Source organism: Phodopus roborovskii, unplaced genomic scaffold, assembly GCF_943737965.1.
Source record: "Phodopus roborovskii unplaced genomic scaffold, PHOROB, whole genome shotgun sequence".
Lineage (NCBI taxonomy): Eukaryota > Metazoa > Chordata > Mammalia > Rodentia > Cricetidae > Phodopus > Phodopus roborovskii.
The window spans coordinates 47,534,868-47,558,155 of NW_026126511.1; the positions used below are offsets into that span (position 1 = coordinate 47,534,868).

At 44.8% G+C, this 23,288-nt stretch overlaps 1 protein-coding gene across 1 annotated transcript in view; it reads right to left on the reverse strand.

The window, feature by feature from the left end:
• Scara5 (scavenger receptor class A member 5) overlaps positions 1–23,288 on the reverse strand; it is a 92,073-nt gene that overhangs the window by 53,220 nt on the left and 15,565 nt on the right. Inside the window, exon 2 of the mRNA XM_051195501.1 lies at positions 20,250–20,378. Within this exon, the coding sequence (XP_051051458.1) occupies positions 20,250–20,378 (129 nt within the window). The remainder of the gene's footprint in view (positions 1–20,249; positions 20,379–23,288) is intronic.

Consider the following 23,288-nt stretch of genomic DNA (forward strand, 5'->3'; position numbering starts at 1 on the left):
CACTCTTGGGTTACATGGAATCCCTAAAGAATTTTGCTGATGTACCCATTTCCTGTGCTGTTTAACACACCTGGAGCTGAACTGCCTTGAGTGATGCGTGAATATCCTTAGCTACACACTCCTTAACACTCAGGCCTGCCTTGTCCTCTCAGTCTTAGATGTAACATTACCCATCTTGCAAAGAATATGAAGGCCACACAGCATGGACTCTTCCTACTGTGAACCTTGCAGTGTCTACATGCGCATGACTCCATGAGGATCAGAATAAGAAGGCCCACAAGACCTCATTATGCATATGCAAGTATTTTTACTTAAAAAAATAACTGAAATTCTGATTTCAAGTATTTCAGATAAGAGATATTCAACCTGTAAGTTATTTGGGCAATAATTATCAGTGGATGCTAAAGTCTTTAAGAGAAAGACTATTGGGAAGCCATGCATATTTACACAGTATATCAGAAGAGTCTAACAACAGATCATTTATTTGTGTGCATATGTGTATATATGTGCATGTTCACGTATAAGCCAGAGGTTAACCTTGGGTATTGTTTCTTAGGAGCCACTCACTTCGTTTTTTGAGACAGAATCTCTCCTTAGGACCTGGGGCATGTTAATTAGGCTAGACTGCCCAGCCAATGAGCTCCAGGAATCTACCTGTCTCTGTCTCCACAGTGTTGGGGTTACAAGCACAGGCCACCATGCCTAGCTTTTAAAGTTGGTGCTGGGGATGCAATTTGTACCCCTGTGTTTGCATAGTAAGCCACTGACTAACTGGGCTCTCCCCCTAAATTCAGAATGTTTCCTAATAACAGATAAGCAAAGGCGTTTTGGCAGTAGATAAATCTAGCTGTATCATTTTAAAGAAGGATTTGATTTACCAACATTCATAAAAGAACAAATTTGGTTAATCTGCTTCCTGGGCAGGATGTAGTGTGAATGCCAAGAATGTCTAACCTACATCCGCCATGGGGAAACAAAGCAAACACAAGCTGCAAGAGAGTGTGCCCAGCAACTGACCTGTCTTTCTCATAAATGTTAGTGTCGTGAAATACGGTGAAGGGCCAGGAGCCATTCTAGATGGCAGACCATTGAGGCGCAACACTCCATGTGTGACCCTAGACTGGATGATGCACCAGGATCAAAATGATGCTATAATTGACATTACTGGGGCAACTGAAGAAAGTTAACGTGGGTGGTATATTTATAATTGAATTCTATCAATGTTTAAATTCCTGGATTTAATACTTATATAGAGGTGATCAAAGACAATACCTTAATTTTATAAATTTAGGGGAGACATCTGTGACCACCCTCAAATGGTTTACAAAAAATACAAAGGAGGATGAGAGAAAAAGTATAAAGAAAGAAGAAATAACTAAAATGTAGCAAAATATTCACAGTTGATGACCCAAATCAAGGACATGTGGGTGCTGGTTACAATGTCTCTCCTTTCTCTGTAGGTTTAAAACAAAGGCAGTCACAAGTGAGGCTTGCCTGATGCACACAGGACTGAAGAGAATGGTCACTCCCCTGACCCTGTGCACTGTATCTCTATTAATGTAACTTTGGTAACAGTAGCGTTAGGTGGCATCTGTGTCTCCTTTACTTATATCTTATAATGCAGCCCTCAAACCCAAACATTGCCTTAAAAGCTCTTGTCAAACATGGAAGCTGTGCATGGCAACTAATTCACACTCACAGGCCTAGCACTTCAGAGACTGGCAGGAGATTGGCCTGGAGCCTGAGACCAGCGTGAGCTCCAGGCTAACCTAGACCACTGATTGAGACCATGTCTCAAAACAACAAGAACATCCTGAGTTGAAATTTTCACACTGTACCCTTGAGTGCGTAAATTATTGTTGACGATTAAGCATTACAAGTATCACATGTTGCACCACAGCCTCCCCATTTCTGTGGCACCACTGCGTATTGTCACTATTGAAAGGCTGGGTCTAAGCTCTCTCTCTGGGATTCAGGGTTAAGCTGGATTCAGATTCTCCATTCCTTACAGTTCAGGACAGAACTCTTGAGAACTACAAGGAAGACTAACGCGTTATTTGGGATTGAACTACATAGAACAAAATAACATTGTACACATATGACAACTTCACCCCGTAGCTGCCTATGATGATGAGCACATCATATCTGAACAACTGACTTCCCAGTTCACAGTACACATACAGGAGATTTGAAGATTCAGTTCCCTTGAGCTGTAATTCAGTTAATAAGTGTACAGATTAAAAAAAAAAAAACATTCTGAGATCATTATCTAGCAAAAAGAAAGCAAAACAAAACAGGAATTCTCTCGAAATACAACGGCCTGTGCTACATCATGCTGGGGAGACCACAGTGAAAGCCAACACATTTACACATTGCTGATGACTGTGCAAAATTCCTTTGGCAAACTGCATCTCTAGCCATAAAAAGTGTTCACATTGTTCGTAAACTACTCTCCCTCCTGAGGGATTACCCTCCCCCCCAAAAGATCCAAAAGAACAGAGATGTGTCTTACATAACAGCACTGAAATGCATGCACCGCAGTAGCTGACAGATGTATATATTGTACACAGATGTGTATTGAACACAGGGTTAAAAGGAAGCTGTGTGTGTTAAGGTAACTGACTGCACAGCATGGGAACGGTGAGTGGGCTCTGATGGACCACATGGTGCTGCTATGTTTGGGCCATATAATTTGACCTAATTACATCTTCACTAAAGGAGGAAAGGAACATGTCAAGGGTTAAACTGTGTCCCCCCAATTCATACACTGAAGTCCCACAGCCCAGCACTGTATACCACACGCACAGAGAAGGCCTTGAGAGAAGTGGGAGAGGTTAAAGGAGACTGAGAGGTTTACTAGTCCACACACATGTGTCCACACACATGTGCCCACACTCATGCAAAAATGCATACACAAAGCATGCACATCAAACACACCACACACACCACTCATGCCCTCTCTCTCTCTCTCTCTCTCTCTCTCACACACACACACACACACTACATATACATCACATATCCCACTCCCTCTCTCACAACACCACATACATACCACACCACGCACACATACCACACCACATATACCACAAACCATAAACAGCATACAACACACACATACTATATACCACACAATATCACACACACACATAACAGCTCACACATTATACTTACCACAACACACACACACATACATAAACACACAAACACATACACACACACACACAGTGAAAATTGGGCATGGCCACACAACAACATGGATACTAACGACATCATTACTATGCATTCAAAGGTTGGGTGTGGTGACACACGCCTTTAATCCCAGAACTCAGGAGGCAGAGGCAGGCAGAACTGTGAGTTCAAGACCAGCCTCATTTACATAATGAGTTCCAGACCAGCCAGACCTACATAGAAAGACCCTGTTTCGGGGCGGAAAAGAAAGAATGAAAGAAAAGAGAAAAAAAATCGGCACACTTAAAATGGTTATTAGGGCAGAGTTTTCTGCCGTGCATTTTCCCACAATGAAATGATTCCAAAGGGTAATTTAAGAGGGGTGTTGAGAAGGGTGGAGGGTGGGAAGATGGACTGAAACTCAGTCTGGGTCTTGAGATTCAATCCCAGGGATGATGGAGGCAACTTAAGGGAGAGTCTGGCTAGATTCAGGCAAGTTCTCTGGGCGAGCGATTACTCAGCGTCAGCCTGTCCCACCCAAGTCCACATGATGGATGGGCCAGCTGGGAGGGACCCCATGAAGCTGCAGCTCAACTTTCACAATTGAAATTTGGGGACCTGGCTCCAAGCCCATCAGCTGGAGTCTTCATTCTTCGATGCCTCTCATCCCTTCTTCCATCAAATAAAGAAGAGGTAGTGAGGCCTGGGCTGCGTCTGTTCTATGAGCTTGTCTGGAATGAGGGGCTAGCTTTTCTGCCTAGTAAGAGAGGAAGAGCACTGCTTGAGTACCACATGCTTGGGGTTTGTGTGGCTGGGGACTTTTGAGTTCCTCAAACTAGCCATTCCCATGGGCTTCCGTGGGTAACATTTCCAAGCCCCTCTCCTAGGAAGAAAAACAAACAGCTGAGAGTAGGCAGCTCCAGCTGCCGCAAATGTCCCAAAGCTGAGATGGGGAAAGCTAGCCCAGGCCCAGATGCCTAGTTAAATGGAAAGCAACAGGCAGTGGGAGGGAATGGGAACATTTCCATAAAGCCATTTTATCAAGGAAATTTGAAAGCCATCCCTGAGAGTTCGTGTGCTTTGATTCAAAATTTCAATGTGGTGCTATGATCCTACTGCACATCTGTGTGTGAGCATGTACTATAAAACAGACCTCGTAAAAACCCACACACCCAGGCTGTGTGTACTGAGCCCAAACGAGGGGAACAGAGAATTGGCTCAGTACTCGACTCCTTGTGGAAAAATCACCCCCTGTGTCAATCACTTCTGGCTGCCTCACATCCCCCAGTACTTGTTAAGAACCCAGTGGGTGATGGAAGACCTGAGGTCTGGCTTAGCATGATCACACGTGAGGACAACTCTGCCTGGCCTAGGTTCTTGGTTCAACAGATCTATCTACATTCCCTTTGTGGACCCAGGTATAGATTACCAGTGGACAACGGCAGACTGTGAGACAGGCTTTGAGCTAGGGACAGGGTGAGTGCCAGTCCCCTATCCTAATCACTAGTACCATTTAAATTGGCTGAATTCCTGTGCATCTAATTTTGTTATTGTAGGTGGTTCTATGTGTGGGTGTGTATTATGTTATGCATGTGTGTGTGTTAGTTGCACCTGGCTGTAGAGGTCAGAGGTCAATGTCAAGTGTCTTCCTCTATTGTTCCCACCTAATTTTTTTCGAGACAGAGTCTCTGACTAAACCTGGAGCTCACTTAATGGCTAGATGTCGGTCAGTGAGTCTTCATTATCCTCTGTCCCTCCTAACCCATCACAGGGGTTATAGACACACTGTCTCTTCCAGGCTTTTACGTGGGCACTGGGGAGTTGAACCTGTGTCCTCATGTTTGTGTGGCAGGCACTTTACTCTGAACCAACCCCTCCACCCACCCCTCCTTTTGTACTATCTCCTGTGGGAACTATAACCCTCAGTCTTCTATCCTGTGAATGGGGCTGGATGACACTGTCTCACACTAGGAGGATCATGTGACATACCAATGTGTGATATAATCACTTCTGTACTGCAATGGTGGCACTGGTGCGGAACTCATATACAGGAAGGTCAGGGTGTTGGGCTACCACAAATGGCACAGGTTGGAAAGCAGCCATTGTTGCTGTAGGATACAGGAAGGTCAGGGTGTTGGGCTACCACAAATGGCACAGGTTGGAAAGCAGCCATTGTTGCTGTAGGATAACATCTCAGAAGACAGCCAGCTAAGAACAGGTTAACAGAGGATCTTCATTCATCTGCACCTGACCCTCCTCTCCTGGCCACATCCCATTCCTGGCATTGCCCTGTGGAAAGACAACTATGGAGACCAGAGCCAGCTAGGAATATCCTGACAGGGTTTCAGATCTGGGGGTCCTCACACTCTGTTGTGTGTGGAAAGGGTCATGCGTGTGAACCCAGCTCCTGAAAAGACCCCAGTGACTTCAATGGGTGAGGCATGGAAACGACTGCTGGAGAATGTTCTGGAAATGGCTCCAGATGGTGCATGGATAGTGGTTTGTATGGACCAAGACCTTGAAAAGGTAGTGGGCTGTGGCCTTTCTTTCTGCCTTTGCTGCGACCGCATAAGGCAGCAGTTCTCAACTTTTCTAATGCTATGATCCTCTAAATACAGTTCCTCATGTTGTGCTGACCCCAACCATAAAATTGTTTTCATTGCTACTTCATAACTGTAATTTTTATACTGCTATGAATCATAATGTAAATGTTTTTGGAGATAGAGGTTTACCAAAGAGGTAGAGATCCACAGATTGAGAATCACTGATACACACACCTCCACCCCCAATATATATAGTGACCTATGGGCACTAGAGTTGCCCAAAGTGTAACTAAGCCAATCTCTGCATTTCCCATGGGTAACATGGATGACCCTTCTTGTGGATCCAGTAATAATAAATCATTTACACATACAGAGACAGGATAATGAAAAAGTTGGGCCAATCCAAAATGGTATAACAATTATGTAAAGACATAGAATTGTCTTTGCCCTCATTAGAACCACCATCAAGGGTCTAGCCTGAGGAAACCATGGCCATGTTGATGGTAGCTTCCATGCAAGCATGATCTACACAGCAAATGGCACGCCCCAGTTCCTTTTGATACCAGGCACAAGTCAAGCTACAATTAGAGAAGTGGACTTTTGTCATAAGCCACAAAGGAAAGGGAAGGGTAGGGATCTTTTTATTCATCATAGTGTGGGGCAATTTTACGTAGAGCAGGTCATTTCTCAAGTAAAGTATGTTCTGTGTAGATGCCTGACCCAGAAGCAGAACTGAGAAGGGCTTTCTCTTCCTACATTTGAACCCAGGAGACACACCACAGCTTGAAGGCTGGCAGCCCAGACCAGTGGCTAAGGGGACTTAGGAGGATGGGAGATAACACATCTAAAGCCGATATGAAAGAAGGAGTCTTTCTGAGTCAGGGGTAGGAAAGAGCTGCCTCTCCTAGAGCCTGAGAGCTAGCTTAAAGGCAAGATGCTCAGGCTAGCATATCTATCACCAGCGTCCTCTGCTTCTCCTCCACCACAGCCCAGACTCAAGGGCAATCCAGCCCTCTTCCTGGCCTTGGCCTGCTAGAGAACTCCACATCATTAATCTTGGCTCTCTCATGACCCTCAGGCATGGAATTGGAGGTTTTGGTTGCCAGCAAGAGGGATTTAGCTAAAACAGGATGCTATATTTGTAAAACTGGGTCCCATCCTAGGTGGACCATGTCATTAATAAAGATGAGGAATGGGGGTGTGGAGGAGATGGTGACATTGGGCTTCTCCTGGTAAAGTAAAAGTCCTCAGATTCTCTGCATGGAGCCTCCTGGAAAGCACTGGCTATGCAGAAAGGAGTGAGTTCTTGGCGTTAGAACATGCATACCGTGGCTCAAGCATGATAGCAGACACACCATGGGTTCACTGAGGATGCCCCTCTGGTGCTGGGAAGGTGGACCTCATGGAAGAAGCCACCCAGATAAATAGCTTAAAGGATTCGTGGCTTACTAAAAAAGGAAATGGTAGGCGTGGGTTCTGTTTTTGTCTTTGTGGGTTTTTGTTTGTTTGTTTGTTTGCTCGCTTGCTTTGTTTTTTGTTTGTTTGTGTTTGGGTTTTTTTTTTTTTTGAGACAGGGTTTCTCTGTATTGCTTTGGAGCCTGTCCTGGACTCTCTCTGTAGACCAGGCTGGCCTCGAACTCACAGAGATCCACCTGCCTCTGCCTCCCGAGTGCTGGGATTAAAGGTGTATGCCACCACTGCCGGGCTTGTTTTTGTGTTTTAATGAACAAAATAACAGGCTTTAAGAACCAAGGGAGGGCCCAGAAGATGTGTGTGGATCTGGTGGCAGCTGGGACCCCCAAGGAGGAAGGCAGGGCTTCTGAAAACCAGAGCCTGCAGCCAAGGCTCTCATTCATCTCCACCTCGGCTTCAGTCCCATTTACAGAGTTGAGGCATGCCTAATGCTCCCTAGCCCCTACCTTGCCTTGTGTATATCCTACAGGGTTTTCCAGCTCTGTCCCTAGCTCTTTACCTCAGGGTCTTCTGCTGGCCAGGATGCTTACGGTGTCAAGCTCTCTGGGTTAGAAAGGGATTCCTGTGGCATTTTAAAAGGGCTGTTTGATTACCAGCACCACCAACAGAGTTAGAGAAAGTAAAAAATGAAAAATGTGTCCCAGCAAATCTCCTACCCACCCTACCACTATGGTTTTCATGTTTCCAAATTCCCTTTTTATCCTTTTATATACATACTTACATAATAATCCTCTAAATGTATACATACAGCTAGGGTCTCTCCCCTTCATATGATGCTGTAAACACTTTCCTTTGTTGCGCGCGCGCGCGCGCACACACACACACACACACACACACACACACAGTTCACCAGTTCAATTTCCTTCAGTAACATTCACATATCTCTCAAATGCTGATAGAGACTCCAGCATCCTGGTTTCCTGGGGAGGAGCTGTCTGTCTGATTATGGACATAGAGATCTCTAATGAAACTCCAAACAACCAAATGACTGACAAGAGTAACTTGGAGTGACTTTCAGAGATGATCCCACTCATCCTGGTATCCAGAAACTGGTCCCAAGTCTCTGGGTGAATAGGCAAGGATAGTGCCATCCAGTCATTCTTGGTCATGGCCTGGCTCTGGATGTACATAGCATCACTTGACCTCAGACCTGTTGGTAAGAGTCCTGTTTCCCCAGTCTCTAGATCATGTCCACCATCACTGCCTTGTCCTAAGTGGTAGTGATTCAAGTCTGGCTGGAGGCTGTGAACTACTTCTCTAGGGTCTGGCTGTGTCTCTATTCAGTGAAGGTATTTGTTCTTATGGCAAAAATATGTGCTTCTGCTGGTCCCCTTCCACGTATAACCCCAGTAGGGCATTAATATGCTCAGACACAATTCACTATGCCTTGATGCTGAGAGCACTCATTTTCATCTCCTGTAGTGTTCCTATTTGCTTGAGAACAGAGCAGTTCCAAGTTACTGGTTGTACAATATGCATGTACATCACACACACACACACTTTTGTTTTTCTGACTCTGGCAGCTTTAGATGGAGAGACAAGGATGAGGGTGTACTGATGGAGTGAATGTGGAATGAGGATGAAGTCATCCAAGGAGGAGTCCTCTCTTTGAAATGCACACTGGAGTAGACAGTGGGCCATTTGCAGAGATGTAAAATACTGGGGGGGAAAAATGATCAAGAGTTCCATCTGCATGATAAGTTAGCTGTGCTTACTAAATAACCAAGTGGTCATGAAAGGTATTAGATTGGGATCCAGGAGAAAGGTCAGGAGGGCAAGACAGCCAGAATTCAAAGGGACACAACATTGATGTCAGTCACTAGGAAGACAGTTCAGTTGAGGACACTGAGAAGAGGCGGGACACTCCAAGATACACAGGTGATGCAGATTGGGGCAAGAAGCCAAGAGCACCCAATGATTGATGGAACTGAACTAGAACATCTCAGAGTATCTTAGAAACCCATGTTGAGCTCTTCAAGGGAGGGTTCATTGAGTGTCTGGTACAAGGCGGAAGATGCACAGAGGCACTTTAGATGTGACAGCCTGGAGTGTAAGTGATCACTCACATCTCTGTCTTAATGCTTTTAAAACACAAAGTTTGGAAAATCTTAAGTCATCTTCCCAGACTGCAGATCAAGAATGATCAAGATGGGGCTGGAGAGAAGACTCAGCTGTTACTAAGAGGCACTGCAGAGGACCCAAGTTCAGTTCCCAGCATCCACACTGGGTAGCTTACAACCCCCTGTCATTCCAACTGCAGGGGGATTGGACACCTTTGACCCCAGTAGGCACCTGCACTCACATGCACATAGAAACACACATATACACATAATTTTAAAAATAACTTCTTAAAAAAACATCAATCAAGCTAAGACGCAAACTCTGGTTTGCTAGACCCAAAGCATCTCTGCTAGTTCTGTATGTTTCACTGCTACATGCTCTACTACCAGGTCTGATATCTATGGCTGGGGCATCTCCTTGGTCCTCTCCTTCACATGGTGTGTGGCATATTGCTGACATTTGGTGATGAGCTGAATTTGATGAGGGGAGGCTCTGAGTCCATGGGTGTGCCTACTAAGCCTTCTTGCTTACAGGATTATCACAGAAATTCCAAGTGTTTATGACTTCTCACCAATAGGGTGGAAACAAAAGCATGCCAGTCGCTCGCTTGGCTTTGGTCCCAGTCAAGACTCAGCCCTCAGTTAGTGGCAAAATCTCCTTAGCAGTCCTGGGCACCCCCAGCAGAAGGCAGAGACACGGGTAGCTTGCAAAGGTGCTACAGCTAAGCCCTGAAGAATGAGGCAGGTCACAAAAGGAAGAGAGGTGCTAGCCCCAGCCTGCCCCCCCCTTTCTCATTGCTTAATAAATTTTGTTCTCTAGGGAGGTCTGTGTGCTGTAGACAGTCTCCAGTGTCCTCCTCTTCTGTGTCCTGGCACAGACTCAACATGCTTGATCATTTTTGTGGAGTGTGGTGAAATAAGAGCTGGGTTCTTAGTTATAACCACATCACCAATGCCAATGGACTTGCATGGCCAAGCACCAAGACAGGCAACTTAGTAATAGCATGAGTTAGTGACAGCCTGTCCACAAGGGTAGGTAGTATACAAGGACTCCCTTCCTCTTCCTGGATAGGGGAGCTAAGTGCAACCCCCAGAGTGAGCAAACCTATTCCTTCCAATAGCAGTAGTTCAACAGACCTGGCTTGGAGATCCCTTTGTATGCAGACCTCATTCTTTACATTCCATATTGAAATGATTGATTTAGATTCCTGTTCCCTTCTACTTTAAGAGGGTACTTTCTTGATGAGGAATTACCTCTTGTATTCTTAATTCCCTGTACATAACCAACACTAAATTAATGAATAGAATAAGCACAACTCCATTCTCTCTCAACACCTGTCCTCCCCAAAAGCCCCAGGTTTGAGTGATAAATATAAATAGATACTATTAATGGTGTGGTGTGGTGAGGGCAGCATATACTAGACTGGGCCAACTATGGTCTGGCCCATGTAGATCTAATTATGGAATACTATGCAGCCCCTAACAGTCATGGCCATTTCTTGCTCCAGCCCCTAGATCTCTTTCAAAAAACATACTTCCTGGTAAGAGCTCTCAATTCTCTGCTGGGAAAACAAGCTTTATTGGTCTTGTTGCTGTTTCAACTTAAATGCAGATGTTGTCAGGAATCCCAATGAGATGTCATCACGCTGGATTCTGCCAAACATTGTAGCCTGTTGCATCAATTTGACAATGGGTGCAGACATCTGTCATTTAGCTTTCCCTTTCAGCCTTGTGCCAGTGTCCCAACCCAATCCCCACCCCAGAGCCTGCTGCCACGTGTACAGTTCCCTGGAGAATGTGACCAGGAGCTCACCAGCCTACACTTGTACTTTTCCCTTTGTGCCTTGCAAGGTGAGACAGGTCGCCTCCAGGATCCTTAGATTTGGCCAACACTCACCTGAAAGACCACTGCTCCCCTGAATTCCACCTGACTCTGCAGTGTTTCCCACCTGTCAGAGCAACTCCCATCTCCTCATAGGTCTAAAGTGGTAGGAAAAGAAGGACCAGGATAAGTCTGACACCCTGATACCTCTAACCCTAAGTCTATCACCCAGGATGATGTCGCTGACTTTCTTGAGGCAAGAAAGGTAAGGGACAGAGGCAGACAGCATGGTGGCTAAGTTCCTCTCTCAATGTTACCAGTCAAGTCCTGGCTGCACAATAGGGAAAGAAGAGAAGAGGAGAGATCTCATCTACTCATCTACATTCCAATGGAATCCTTTTAATAAAAAGACCATGTCTGATCATCACACACACACACTATTAAAACAATGAAACTCTCATTCATTCACATACATCTATGGCTGCTTTCATTCTGTAGCAACCAGGTTAGTGATAATAGCCATAGTGTAACCTGGGTATTATGTAACAGAGCCTAAAACATGTGCTGCCCGATCCTTGGAGAAAGGGTCTGAGAACTATGCTTCCTGCCTATTTGCTCGTCAGCTGGCTCCCAGGCCTTTGTCTCATGCTTCACAACTTTCAAAGGTTTTCAGGTAGACTTTATCATCCATCCCCATAACACCAAAGGAATCTAGAAAACAGTTTATTTTTAGAGTGAGGAAAATGAAAAACAGGGGAGGGTATTGTGGTCCATGGTCCCACAGGGCTGGGCTTCAGGCCTAGGATATTGAAGGGTATCAGGAGAACCTGAGCCTCCTGGTGTGAGGTAGGAGCTACTTGCCTGCTATTGGAAGGAACAGGTTTGCTCACTCTGGGGGTTGCACTTGATGGACACTACAAACAGCACGAGGGACAGCAAGAGGTATAAAAATGTCTCTCTCATTTGTGGCTGATGTTCAGACAAAGCTAAATACTTTATCTGCCTGGAGAGTGAGGAGGGAGAGAGGCTGTACAAGATAGTCTCAGAGGCCCTTACCAAGGCTAAACCTCGGTGCCATGGGTGGGGCTGGCACTGTGGATCTAGCATGAGCACCCTCTCTGCTCAAGATCCACAAGTTGGAAATGCTGCCTGGAGTCTGGACCAGGAGCCCTCAGATGGCATCACTAGGCATCTGTATTGGTTCATTAGAATCAGGTGGGGCTTAGGCACGTACTACACAAATGCAGCCCTATCTACAGTCTTGAGTGCTCAGGCTAAGCCAGTGCTTCTGTTAATCCTTTGCTATTCTCAAAGCAAAATCCCTCTGAGTGTGTTAATAGTAATCATCTAATGGTCACTGAGTTCTTTTCCTATGCCAAGAACTAAGAGTTTTCACCAATTAATTTGTTTAATCTTTACAGCAAGCCTACAGGGGTGTGTACTATTTTAAAAATGAGGAAATAAGAACTATTAAAGGTTACTCTTTTTACCCCCAAGATGACACAGCCATTCATTGGTGGAGTCTGGAGTTAAACCACAAGTTTGGCCTCAAAGCCTAGAGCCTAGTGGGAACAGCACTCTTTTTACAATACACAAAGACACAGAAAAACAAAACTGTCATTTGACCCAATATTTTTCAAACAATGGCTGTGTTCCATTCAGAGATTATGAAATGAATGGCTATGTTGGGGCTGTTTTAAATAAAAAAAAAAAAAAACCAAAAAGCAAAAAGAATAGAATAGGGATAAAAAAAACCATCAGTGAAACCAGACATTTCAGTGTCAGGTTTGTGTGCGGGTACTGGCTGCGATGTAAAATGTACCTAAGCCCTGTGGGGGGGTAAGGAAGGGAGGGAGGGAGGGAAGAATGGGAAGGAGAGAAGAGACAGGGAGGAAGAGAGGAGGGAGGGAGGGAAGAAGGAGGAGGGAGAGAATGGAGGGAGGGAGGGAAGAAGGAGGAGGGAGAAAGGAAAAACAGACACCCTGGTCATATTACAAATGAATAGCCTAATATCCAGTTAGCAGAAAGATGCTCTGAGAGTTCAGGATGCTGGTAGATGAGCTAAAACTAATGTCCAGTCTCCATTATTCATCTCAGTTGACAGCAAAGGAAACCAAGGAAGAGAATGGCCGTCAATGACAGCAATAATACCTGCCCCCTCCCTCAGTCACACTTGCCAGGCACCAGGAGCTTTCTTGAGGGCATTAGATATATTGACCCTTTAACCCTCACGGCAGCCCAGTGTGGTAGGAATGCCAGCTTCCTCTGTTTCAATAGGAGGACCTAGTACAGAAAGGTCAGGCAATGTGGCCATCGTCACATGGCAATGGAGAAGCCGGAGTTCCAGTTCAGATGGGCTGGTTCCAGGGTCCAGACTTACCCCAGTGTGAACTACTATACACCCCTTCTGTCTTAATACTCTCTCTGAAGACTGTAGGGTCAGCATGTACTAAGATGAATGTGTGCTCATATCCTCAGCTACATAACTAAGTCTCCTAGCCAAATGTTCTTTTTGTTTTGGTTTGAGACAGGGATTGTCTGTGTATCTCCAGCTGTCCTGGAACTCATTCTGTAGACAAGGCTGGCCTCACCCTCACAGAGGTCCACCTGTCTCTGCCTCCCTGAGCACTGGAAATAAAGGCATGTGCCACCATTGCCCAGGGCCAAATGTTCTTGAAGGGCAGTTCCATATTCATATCCTGTAGATACTTGATTAAAATGAAAATAACCATTTCCCCACATGAATGTTTTTCCAAGATTGTCTCATTCATTCATTCTCTCATCCATTCACACATTCGGAAATCAACCCATGAAGAAACAAACCAAGTAGACAAAACTAAGTACAACATTCTTTCTTGGTTCTAAAAGGGATTACGGCTGTTGATGAGGAGACTGGCACACGCTGTGATGGAAGTAGGTGAGACAGGGCTAGGAAGGGCAAGTGTAGAGGCCTCAAATGGAGCATGCATGAGGTGTCCCCCCAAATCCTTTCTCTGTGGTCTATGCACTTGATGCAGGTGGACCACAGATCTGTCTCTTGGTTCTTGTTTTAATTACCTTCAAGTTCTTACAGGACACAACAGGGTGACAGCTGACTCTGTCCATGATAATTACCTCTTCAAAAGTGATTTTAGTGACTTAAGATTCGAAGCCTCCTCAGGAAGAAAGAAGGAAAACTACCTCCTCATAGATGCATACATACCTTTCTGCCACAGGGGCAGGGAAATTCTCTCTGCTATTCTCAATGTTAAGATTCTATACCACAAGGAGCAATGTCCTTGACCACAGCTACAGACAGAATTGCCAGACACAGATGCCACAAGATTGTCTTAACAAAGACTGGTGGCATCACACACTGACCCCCTCCCCCCAATGCGGGATGATGTCGGCATCTATAGTGTAGAATCTTCCCTAGGCAAAAGACTCCTCAATGATAGCATTTGGGAATGGAACATTCTTTTGGCATAATCTGCTATCTAACATAAGCTACATTGTGTGTGTGTGTGTGTGTGTGTGTGTGTGTGTGTGTGTGTGTGTGTGTAAGAGAGAGAGAGAGAGACTTTAAACTTGTCCTGAAAGCAACTGCACCTCATTATCTTTTTATTCCCATGTGTGAAGATGATGATGGCAATGGTCAACTGTTGCTATTAAGAAAGAATTAAAGCCAGGTGTGGTAGCCTATGTCTATAAGCCCAGGACTCAGGAGGCAGAGGATTGCCAAGAATTTGGAGCCAGCTTGTATAGTGAGATAGTCCTTCCACAGGTCACTTCCGCCCATGGCTCCACCCCCCAATGGGTATGGTCAGTGCCACAGAAGGACTATCTCACTACAACTGGCCAACAGTATAATATCTAATACTGTTGTATTATTTGGGGCTGGCTCTGCAGCGGGACAAGACTGGCAGCGGGAGGAAAACCCATACTCCTTACAGATGGCGCCCAACGTGGCTAATAAGAACTTCCACTTAAAATTTAACAGAAGCTTAAAAAACAGGGTGTTATAAACAAAAGGACATAGACAAGCAAGGTTCTTGGTAGCAGCATTTTTCTCGGTTGGAATCTGCTTTGTGAGAGACAAGCAGATATTTGCACGGCTCCTTTAAGGGAGGATTCCTGACTCAGCATAAGCGGCAAAAAAACTGCACAGCTTTTAAATAACTCTGCTAACAATTTATTGGTGTGCATGAGAGATGGCAATGGCAGTGACCACATCTCCAAGCAGGCAGCATTCCTTGTGGATGGCAGGGTTGACCAGGGCAGTGACTACAGCTTTCATTGCTGGCGGTAAAGGTACCCACTGCCATCTTTGATAACCTCGACAGAAACAACAAAGACTTTCATTTTAACATTGTTGTTGTTTAACAGATAAAGACTCATGGCCAGAAAAAGATAAAGATTTACAGTAAAGACAGATTCATATTACGAAAAACCTCTAAAGGTTTGCAGTGTGTTTTAAAAAATACGTAGGCTTGGAAAAAACAAAACAACAACAACAACAAAAAAAAAAAACATGGTTTTAAAAAGACAGATAACAGCTGGGTGTGGCAGCACAGGCCTTTAATCCCAGCACTCGGGGGACAGAGGCAAGCAGATCTCTGTGATTCCAAGTAAACCTGTGGTGGGCAGAGTGAAGTCCAGGACCGATAAAAGTTACACAGAGAAACTATGTCTCAAAAAATGAAAAAATAAAAGTAAAATAAACAGAGTATGAAAAGCTCAGAGAGAATCTGGTTACTGTATGCTGTTGTGTTATCTCTGCATTGTTTGACTGCTGAGAAAATAACAACAACTGATAAAGGAAATGCTGCTGGATTAATTCAATTTATATATTTTAAAAATGCTTTGACTCAAAAATGTAAGTTCAAGGACAAGTTACTGGGGAAAAGGATTTCTATTTTTGTTTCCACAGAAAATAAAAAGCTATGGATTCCTTCCAAACTAATGTGGTTTGAGCAAGCCAGACCCACTGAAACAGAGTTCCTGATGATCCAACATTCAAAACAGCTTGAACAAGGCAGACTTACAGACTACAGCCAGGATTTCTACATCTTCTTAGGATCCCCATGCAGTGCCCCCTATCAGCAGGAGGTAGTTTGGAAGAACGACGCCCAAATTCCCAAATATTGTTTATAAATGTTTGGTTTCATTTAAATGGACTTGGTTATAAATGGGTAATGATCGCAGCCAATTATTTTTAAAGGTAAAAAGGAAATTATGGTATTGATATGATTACTTTGTTTTGGAATGGATTTTCATTTATTGATACAATTTAAGGTCAATTTTGTGATGTTTATATTTCTCCTTTTGCTTAGGTATTGTGTTTATATAGCTCAGTTAGAAATGTAGTGTATAACTTAGTACAGATTCAAGATAATTACCTATGATAGTCAAAGCTTAGAGTTAAGTTAGTTAGGTTTTTCAAGATACACAGAGATGTATTTGAGATAGATAGGCATTCTTCAAACCTTTCAAAGACCTACAGAATATGGCATTTAAAATGGCTTAGGGTTTTTCTTGACAGTGAGTCATAATTGCTCTTGGCAATACCACCTGCACCAGAAAGGAAGATGGACATTAAAAAAACTCGTTATGGAGTTTGCCTCCAATATGTCAAGACTAGCCATTTGGACAAGATACTCCTCTTGTCTGGACTGTTTGACTTTGTGATGTATAAACTGGACATACAGGACCCACAGGAAAGTGACCCCTGATTCAAGATGGACATTGCTACAGAGATCCTGCTTCATGGAAGAGTCTGCGAGACAGTATGCAGGACACGGAGAAAAGTGACTGACAAACTGCCAATACAAGAAGACAGTTTAAAGTTTCCTGCTTTACTGGAGAGTCTGTCAGACACACTATGGCCTATGGGCTGAAGATGGAAGATTACAGAAGAACTTCGGGTGACTGAAAAGGCAAGATGTCTCTGTCATTTCTAGAGCTTATATATTATCCTTCTGTGGTCTTTGAAGGAGTTGAAGACAGATGGTTATGGTTATAGTTTTCATTAGTTAGGATTAAAGATAAGTTATTTAGACTTTAGACACACAAAGATAGAATAGATGATGGAATATTTTCTTCAAATCTTGCTAAATGTTAATGGACTAAATATTGTTAACTGTGATTCTTACTTGATAACTGTTGTATAATATATTTTGCTATGTTAAGGTTAAAACCCTTCTTTTTATTTAGACAGAAAAGAGGAGATGATGGGAGATGTCATTCTGTATATGTTTCTCGTACTGGTTAATACATAAAGCACTGTTGGCCAATAGGAAAGGAAGATAGGAGGGACTAGGAGACAAGGAGGAAGAGGAAGTAGGAAGGAGGGGCAAAGATGGAGAGTCTGGAGAGAGCTGTATGCGGCAGCCGGCTCCCGGTAAGAAGACCACATGGAAATACATAGATTAACACAAATGGGTTAATACTTAAGACAGAGCTAGCCGCTAAGAAAGTAGTAACTGGCCAACAGTATAATATCTAATACAGAGTCTCTGTGTATTATTTGGGGCTGGCTCAGCGGCGGGACAAGACTGGCAGCGGGAGGAAAACCCATACTCCTTACAAGCTTGGGCTATGTAGTGAATTCCAGATCAGCCTGGGCTACAAGACAGGAAATCATGGAAGGTATGGAAGGCCAGTTCTGCCTGGGGTGAAGGAAGCACTCCCAATGAGAACCCAAAGCCTGAACCACCTCCTCCATTTCCCATCATCGTGGTTTTGCTAGGAAGGAGCCCTTTTCCTTAGACTGGGAAGGCCTCCTTAAGGAGGCCACTCAGTACCGCATTCTCCTTCCAATGGGAGTGGCCACTTCTGCCCGTACTTTGGTGGGCTTCCCTTATTAAAAAGCCTCTCCCACAGGCCAACATGGCTGTCCAGACAAGAACCTAGGCAGTTGATAATGGCCACACCCTCCCAACCAAGAGATTAGTTCCAATCTGATCAAAATTTTCATCGTACCCAGGCAATAATCCATTACTCCAAAACTTATAGGCTCAAAGCAATAACCAAAAAAACAAAACAAAAATCCCTGCTCAGGTTTGAACAGCTTGAACAGCTAAGGAAGCCTGGCAGCATTTTCACAAGATTGGGAAACCCCATCCCACCCTCCTTTCTGAAGCTTCCAGGATGTCATCATAAATCCCATGAGACCACTGAGCCAAGAGAGAGAGAGAGAGCCTTACAGTGTGCCGCTGCACGGCATCACTGCACGGCATTGTTTCTCTGTTCTGAAGGGACATCTGTCTCCACAGTATCTACCCTTTGGTCACAGGTCCATCCTCAGCCAAGTTAAACGTGTCTACCCTTTTCCATGTGGCAGCCCTTCAGATATCAGAAGGCTTTCCTCCCCTGCACATTTCTCTTGAGATGAGATATCTCCCTGCCCTACCCTTAGCCTCCAAGGTCCTATCCCAGGTCCCCTGCCAACCTTGTCCCTCTCCTGGAAACCCCCTCTGGCCACCTAAAAGTTCCTGTTCAGAGCACTTGTAACACCATGCTTTCCTGCTGGGCTGAGACACTTTCCAAACATTCCAGAAATTTGTTATGGTCCTGGCAGCCAAAACCACAAAACCTAGATCCCAAGAACATGTTCAAATCATCCCCTGGCTGGCTTGGCCCATGGTAGACCTTGCTGGACACCATCCTTTGGTCACTGGGATGAATCATGAGTTTCTCTGTGTTGCTGTTGGCCACCCCTCAGTGTAGTGCTTGGTGAGACAGGCACCACCCCTGCTACCCTGAGTATGGAAACCTGAAGGCGCAGGCTACACCAACTATCCCATTACAATGCCCAAGTGGTTTGTCCCACTTGATGGGGAGTGAGTCAAGATCAGGGAGGTCCTGGGCATCATTTCAAGATTTCCAGCAAAGGGTCATCTGTATGGGCTGAACCTCCAGAGTCTTGCCCTCTGGTTAACTCAAGGACCCCACCCTGAGCACTCCAAGTCAGCTCTGCCTGGTCCACAGCCTCACTCCAAACAACCCCACCCTCTTCCATGAAACAGCCACTTTCTCAGAGTGCCCCACTCCAGTGGCACCGTGGCCACTGCATTCTCCTTGACAGGGCTCCATCCAGTCACCTGGCCCCGGATCCTCTGGAGTGGAAACCCCTTGAGAGAACCCCCTGGCTCTCATTTAGCTGTGTCTCAATATTGGCACAGAGCCTGGCACAAGGATGGTTCTCATGTGATAGGTGGCTCCTTTGGCCTACTTTGCCAAACTGTCCATGTCTCCCCTGAGAAGATGGTAAATGAGCAGTCTGTCCTCTGGAGCGGGCCAGGAAGAGGCCCCCAGAGGCTGGCTTTGGGATGGCCTGCAGGTGAGCAACTGGGCTATGTACAGCATAAAATCAACAGTTCCCATTAGATCCCTTTCTTAGCTTTCTGCTTTCTTCTTTCCATCCATTCTTTCCTTCTTTTCTTCCTTTTTTTTTTTTTTTTTTTTTTTTGAGACAATCTCTCTTTATATAAACTTGGCTGTCTTGGAACTCACTGTGTAAATCAAGCTAAATCAAGCTGGCTTTGAACTCACTAAGATCCACCTGGCTCTGCCTCCCAAGTGCAGGGATTAAATGTGTACCAACCCCCCCATCCCTTTCTAAATCTGCCAGCTCTGCCTCACCCTGGATATAGGATGCTCCCCCTCCCATCCCATCCATCAAAGGCCCATCTCATAAGAAGAACCAAGAGTTGTGATAGAATGGATTCTACCTCCTAACTGCAAAGGGAAGCAGGCTTCCCCAACACTGATTAGCCTTAGCAGTAAAGTACTATGTGACTATTTTGATAAAACCTCAGGGACACACCACACCCCAGAGGTTGGGGAGACATTGTGTAAGACATATATCCCATGATAATGCAGGGACAGCTGGAAGCCATCCTGGGGAGCTGGATCTGTCCTATTGACTTCAGAGGTCCCACACCCTCAAGGAGCTTTCCCTTCCCTTCCACTCCACTCCACACAGAAACAGGCAGCACTGCTGAAGACCGTGTCTACTCAGAAAGACCAGCTATCATCTTTCTCTGTGGTTTCCATAGCACCAGGGTGGGCCAGCATCTTCCTCTCTGGTTTCTGTAGCAACAAGGGAGGCATTTGGGCTTATGGCAGTGGGAGGCGGGAGCAGAGGCTATGAGTCTTCCTCTCTCATCCCCAAAGTCCCAGACACAGAAAGGCTGCTCTTACCTGCTAAGATGAAGATACCCACAAGAATCAGGAAAACCAGAAGGTAGAGTCCCAGGACAGCATGCTTCAGTGCTGACAGGGAGCCCAGCTGGGTACAGCAGCCACCCGCCCGCCGCTTGTGACACGGACCTAAAAGAGGAGAAATAGAACAGAAACGATACTTGAAAACAACCTCATGGGCTGTTTTTCTTTTGAGGTCTCACCCCTCCCTCTTGCATACAGATGTTTACACCCTTCTGCACGTCTATAACACAACCATCTCAATCAAGATCTTTCTAGGACCATCACGAGCCATTCAGTGTTTTGTTCTCCATGCACTCTCTATGAATAATGCAAACAGGTTTATGTGGTCCCCATGAATCCATCTCAGAGTAGGAGAAACACACTGAGATGGGCTTTAATGTGTGTTCTTTACCAAAGCGCCATTGCCTCACGCAATCAGGGAATATGGAGAAAAGTTAAAATAGGAATTGCTGGGCTCACAAGATGGCTCAATGGATGAATATGCTTGCTGTACATACCTGGGACTCAATCCCCACAGAGAGAACTGACTCCATGGATATTCCCTCTGACCTCCACAGTGTACTGCCATGTGCACCCACACATAGGCATCATGTGTGCATGCATGTACACATGTCCATAATGACTTTAAAAGAATAGGACTTGCAAGTTTCCACTACTGCAGTGGTTAGGAGCAAGTGGGAGCATGCGCAAGGCTCTGGGAGACTGTGGACTGCTGCACCTGCCCTGGAAAACTGAGGGTTATGGGAGGCCTAGAATGTTTGAGACACGCTAGAACAGTGGTTCTCAGCCTTCTTAATGCTGCCACCCTTCAATACAGTTCATGTTGTGCTGACCCCCAACCATAAAATAATTTCATTGCTACTTCATAACTGCCATTTTCTACTGTTATGAATCGTAATATAAATATCTGATAGGCAACCCTGTGGGGGTTGTGACCCACAGGTTGTGAACTATTGTGCTAGGAGATGCTGCAGGACTCCTTATCTTTAATGTTGGCAACTAATGAGAATCTAAAAGCAGTAGAGGGCACAAACAAATCAGGTTTGTAAGCCAAATCCAATCACCAGCTTGCAAACTTGGGTCTAAATTTACCAAAACTCATAGTAACCTCATCCTGTGCAGTTAGGCCACCAGTATCTGCTGGAGATAACCAGGTGATTGTGGTCATGGGCCTTACAGTGTGTCCACATCTGTGGGCTCACATCCAAAGTAAGGTAACTAAAGGCTTGGTGTATTATTTGATTTTCTTGTTGTTGGGCTAAAACACCTGACAAAAGCAGTAAAGAAAGAAGATGTTGTTTGGTTCAAGCATGTCATCCATATTGTATGGTGGCAGTAGCCTGACATCAGGAAACAGAAAGAGATTAAGGTGGTGCTTAGCCCACTTTGTCCTTTTTATTCAGTACCTGAATTCCAGCCCATAGGATGATGCTGCCTATATTCAGGGTAGATCTGATTATGGGCATCTAAACTTGTCTGGAAAGACCTTCATGAGTTCACGCAGAGGGGTGTTTTTATGGTGATTCTAAAGCCTGATGAATTTGGCAATTAAGATTAACCATTATAGCTGGGTGTGATAGTGCACGCCTTTAATCCCAGCACTCGGAAGGCAGAGGGCAGGGAGATCTTTATGAGTTTCAGACCAGCCTGGTCTACAGAGTAAGTTCCAGGACAGCTAGGTGGTTACACAGAGAAACTCTGTCTTGGGGTGGGGGTAGGGGGTAGATTAATCATTATACCTGTCAATATAGCTACTTGAGAGGCTGAGCATGAGTACAGCAAATTTAAGATTGTCTGGGCTACATGATAAGTTCAAGGCCAGTTTGGGTAACTTAGTGAGCCCTTGCCTCAGAATGAAAATAAAAGGGTGGTTGGTAAAGTGCTTATCTAGCACACACTGGGCCTAGGCCTCATCCTCAGGACTGCAAAGAGCAGCTACTGTTAGTGATAAACCTTGCATCAGATCTCAGGTGACCTGTCAACTCAGTTTGTCCTTCAAGGCAGTCCTTAAGAGCCCACACAGAGACCAGGAAACTTACAAACCTCTGTCAATCAATGTGATACCCTCCTATGACAATTTATAAGAATCAATATATGAGATTCTTTTCAAAGCACAATGTCTCTACTTCAGTCTCTGCTTCGTGGAGTTGACAGGCCCCTCCAGAAGGACTGCCCTTTATAGTCCAGTGCCACTAACTGGAAAGGAACTGAGAGGGAAAGGATTGGCAAGAGAAACTACAGTTGGTGAGACGCTTGCAGTCCCCTTGGTAGTTTCATTGGTTTTGAGGAACTTCAAGAGCTGTATTTTCTCTCTTGAGCGTCCTTACTAATTCTTGGCCTCTGCAGGTTTTGTTGCCATGGAGAATTTGTGGGTGACAGTTGATGCCTTTGGATCCAAACAGTCCTGGATCCTCAGAGGTGTTTTGACTTGGACAACATTTTCCCATTCAAATACTCCATCTTATTTTAAGCACTGCCTTTAAAACACTAAGCAGGATGGTTGCATAATCTCACTGTAAAACTTTAGGCACAAAGCAAAGCTAATTGTCAAAGAAATAAAAGTCGACGATCATTCACCTTGGTCCTTAAATGTTAGCAAATTTGGGGAATCAAGCTGGTTTTCCACTAGCATTTGGACAGAGAACATCTTTTTAACTTGCCTGGAATTTTCTTTCTAGAATTTTCTATCACTTTCTATACTAGGATCCAACTGGTTTTACTCCTGAATATGTAGGCTCTGGGAACACTTCATTTACCTATTCTGGTGACAGCCACTAGCTTTCTTATTGTCACTTGACAGAGAAAAGCCTGCATTCTGGAAGAGCCAGGGCAGTAGGCACAGCACTTAATGATATTATACACACATGTTAACTCTCATTATCACGGTGGGCCTTCCAGCTGTATTGCTCTGTGTGTCCCATCCTGGGTCTCAAAACAGAATAGAAGGGGGAAAACCACAGACACATATATTGCTAAGTCAAGGCTAACCTTTGCTATTTGTATGCATATTGCTAG